Source organism: Bos taurus, chromosome 18 (genome assembly GCF_002263795.3).
Source record: "Bos taurus isolate L1 Dominette 01449 registration number 42190680 breed Hereford chromosome 18, ARS-UCD2.0, whole genome shotgun sequence".
NCBI lineage: Eukaryota > Metazoa > Chordata > Mammalia > Artiodactyla > Bovidae > Bos > Bos taurus.
Genome location: NC_037345.1, coordinates 50,978,689 through 50,982,354, shown reverse-complemented (window position 1 = coordinate 50,982,354; position 3,666 = coordinate 50,978,689). Strand labels below are relative to the sequence as shown.

General features: G+C 57.1%; 1 protein-coding gene across 2 annotated transcripts; it reads right to left on the bottom strand.

Annotated features, from left to right (window-relative positions):
• Positions 1-797: 797 nt before the first annotated feature.
• Positions 798-3,653, bottom strand: PAFAH1B3 (platelet activating factor acetylhydrolase 1b catalytic subunit 3). 2 transcript variants are annotated; one of them, XM_059876518.1, is made up of 6 exons: positions 3,576-3,653; positions 3,090-3,187; positions 2,794-2,883; positions 2,002-2,118; positions 1,819-1,923; positions 798-1,129 (listed from the first exon to the last, which is right to left on the bottom strand). In XM_059876518.1, exons 2-6 carry the CDS (start codon positions 3,165-3,167, stop codon positions 839-841), a joined length of 681 nt encoding a protein of 226 aa, XP_059732501.1. In that variant the 5' UTR covers positions 3,168-3,187; positions 3,576-3,653; the 3' UTR covers positions 798-838. The 2 variants fall into 2 exon arrangements, with proteins under 2 accessions (XP_059732501.1, NP_777090.1); NM_174665.2 differs by having other exon boundaries at positions 1,801-1,923; positions 3,576-3,631.
• Positions 3,654-3,666: the final 13 nt, after the last annotated feature.

Below are 3,666 nucleotides of genomic sequence, written 5' to 3'. Positions count from 1 at the left end.
CCTGTGTGGCTGCTAGTTCTCAAGGGAGAAGGGATGTGGGTCATACCAGTCTGGCCCCTAGGTGGCCATGGGGTTACAGGCTTTGCCCCCAACCACTGTGAGGAGCGGGGTGCCATTCCAGTACCATCCCCTACATCAGAGGGACCTGGTGGGCAGAGTCATGCCTACTCAGCCATTCGGCCAGGCATGGTTGGGGAAGGCCTTTGACTGGGTGCTGTGAGAAGGGCAGTTCACCCTTGATGTTCCAGGTGAACTCTCAAGGTCTGAACCAGGGCGGGCACTGGGTGGGAAGGCTGGTGGGATCAGAGTACCTCCCTGTCCCCAGTGAACCCTGCTGCCCCTGTGTGGCCTGAGCCAGCACTGCAGCCAAGGCAGAGGAATCCTCTCCTGGTTTCCAGCTCTATCATACAGCCTTGGAAAGTGCTTCTCTGGGGAGACAAGACCCATACACTGTGGAGGCCTGACTGCCGGGGGTGGGAAGGTCAGAAAGCTTTCACAGGAAGTCACAGGTAAGCTCAGGTTGGAGTGCAGCAGTGGGTGGGCTTTGACTGCTGGGTCACCCAGAATTCTCGCTTGACCTTGATGCTACAGGGTCATGTTAGCAAACCAGTTTCACCTAGTGGGTTATTGATGGGCAGTGCCTGTTTGGAGCACTACTGTGATGGCAGAAATCTGCCTGACTACACGGACCAGAATACCTTGATGGATCGGTGAGGCCTCCCTTGGGCAGAGCTGCAGGGTGATAGACGTCGGAGTTAGATACCCACATGGGCTTGGCCATAAAGCAGAACATGGGAGACTGAAAAATGAAAATTTAATGTTGTAGGAAGACAGATGCTTAGGGGCTGGGTTCCGGCAGGGGGGCACCACCCTGTCCCTGGTCTTGGGTTAGCAGACGCAGAAGCAAGGAGTGCAGGGCCCGGCAAACAGGTGTGTACCCCAGACGGCTCAGGTGCAGGTAATCGTACATGTCATGGTGGCTGATGGTACCATCTGAGTGCACAAAGCCAGGGTCTGCGTCCAGGAAGTGGGCCCGAGGGTGGCCGGCCAGTGCTGCCCGTACCAGCTCATTCACCCGTCGGTTTTTCTCTCGAAGTGGGTTGGGGTGCTGGCCCCGAGGAAGCAGGCCCTGAGGAAGGCACAAGGGGTTGTGAGGAGGCATCCTACCAGCATCTGGGTGTCCTGTTCCTCTGTGCCAGATTTCTCTGTCCCCCATCAGGAAGTCCTAAGCTCCAGAATACACTAGGGATGGGAAAATGGGGGTTTTGGAAACACAGGTTCCAAACTATGGTCCTGACACCTCATTCTAGACTTGGAACCTTTTAGAAGCAATGGAAGCTAGGTTCACCTTAGGAATGTCTGACCACTCTTGGCTATTTAAGTGTTTTGTGTTTTTCAACAGCCTGATAGCTCAGTTGGTAAAGAATCCTCCTGTAATGCAGGAGACCCTGGTTCAATTCCTGGGTCGGGAAGATCCCCTGGAGAAGGGAAAGGCTACCCACTCCAGTATTCTGGCCTGGTGAATGTATAGTCCCTGTATAGTCCATGGGGTCGCAAAGAGTCAGACACAACTGAGTGACCTTCAGAGTGTCCAGCAGTCCCTTGGACAAAAGGGGCTATTTGCCCCCGAATACGTCCTTCGCCACAGCACTTCTGATGGGCACAGAAAGCTTCAACATGAGATTTTGCCTGAAAGCCACTGCTCTGAGCTGAACTGCCCAGAGCCCTGCAGCTGTGGCTACACCCGAAGGGGTCCCAGACCACAGCCCTTCTTCCTCCCCCTGCCCTCCCCTCTCTCACCAGCACCACGACCCGTGCCTGGGGCTGCCGCTCGTTCACCAGCTGCACTATGGCCTTGATGCCCCCAGTCACCTGCTCTGCAGTGTGCCCGTGGTTGTTGGTACCAACCCAGACCACCACAATCTGTGGAAAGAGAGGATGGAGCAGTGGTGTGGGGGGCAGGCTGAGGGGGCTCTGGCTGCCCACCCAAGCCGTGCTCACCTTGGGCCGGATGTGTTCCAGCTCTCCATTCTCCAGACGCCACAGCACATGCTGTGTGCTGTCACCGCCAATGCCAAAGTTAAGTGCGTGCAGAGGGGAAAAGAGCTCCCGCCAGATCTGTGGGCAAGAAGTGTGTGGGCACAGGGGCATCATCAGCACGGACCACTGCTCTCTATACAAAACTTAACCAAATGTCGTCATGTTAGAGCTTTGTTTTATGAAAGCAGTCTCGTTAAATCTCACCCTAAGTAAACCCCAATATGGTCAAACATCACTTTACGCAAACCCATCACAGTCTCACTTTCATGAATCCCCATAGAAGCAAGACTCCTTCTACGAAAACTCATTCTGCTTGAGCCAGGCATCAAACCAACAGCATTCCAGTTGAGCTTCACTTTGAGGAAAGTCATGGTTTAACATCTCTTAGTGAATAGGTAGAATAATTGAGCTCCCTTAGTAGAGACCTACTGACCTTCATTTTGTGGAAACAACTATAGCTTTCTGGAAATCCATTAGGGCTGTGCGCTAATTTAAGCAAACAAAGAACCTCATGGTAGGCAATCTTCTTGCAAGAAGCCTCATTTTAAGTCTCACTATACACAAACCCAATGTGACAAAAAGCCAGGATACAACACACTTCCTTCTCAGTAGAACGTGGCACATTATACAGAAATTCTGGGTGTCCGGTGCTACGTATTTTGAGTACCCCACACACCGCCTGGCTCGGGCTCTGGTTCAGGAGAGTCGGTGAAGGCACAGGCCTGGGTGGGGCAGGAGAGGGACGGGCCTCACCTCGCACTGGTGCATCAGCTGGACCAAGGAGTCACCGATGAAGACGACTTCGGGTTCCTTATCTTTGCTGTCGGCTACGAACCGATGGTGCTTTGGGGATGTAAAGGAGGGGAGTCAATGGCATGCACGCTGCGGTGCCCGCCCCACCCCGCTTCCTTAGCCAGCACCACCCCAACTGCCCTCAGTTTCCCAATCTCCTAGCGAGAGCGGCGCGAACCAGCAGCTCTCCCAAGAGTCTCCCCGCCCTCCCCGCCCCCAGCCCCGGACTCCGGAGTATCGCGGGCGGGGTCGCTCACCAGGGACATCCAGCGCCCGTCACCCTGCACGTCCTGCACTGGCGTGGGCTTGCTGGCTGGGTTCTCGTCTCCACTCATCTTGCCACTCGCCTCCGCTCCTGCAGGACGAACGAGCGCGGTCGGCGGGAGAGTGTTCCGGGAGGAGGTGGCGCCGCCACGCCCACCCCTACCCCTCAGGCAACAATGGACGGTGCCGAAGCCCGCACTCCCGCGGAAGGCGCGACGGATTCCCGGGCACCGCCCCCTCTCCCGGGGCGGAAACCTTCACTTAGGCGGGGAGGTGGAATTGGGAACCTTCGCTTCCCCCACGGCGACCGCGCAGTGGGCTCGTCCGGCGCTTCCTGCTCCGGCCGGTCTCTCGGGCCACGGCGGCGGCTGGCGCACCCAGGCACCGGGGGGCGCGGGGGCAGGCGAGACCATCCCGCATACCGGGGGGGCGGGGGGTGGGGCACCACCCTACCGGGGTCACGGAGAGGAGCGAAATACCTGAAGGCCGAGAGTAGGCGGGGGAAATCTAGCGCCAGTCCTGGGGGAAGAAACCATTTGCTGTAGGGCGAGAAGTGTGGGGAGGGGCCAG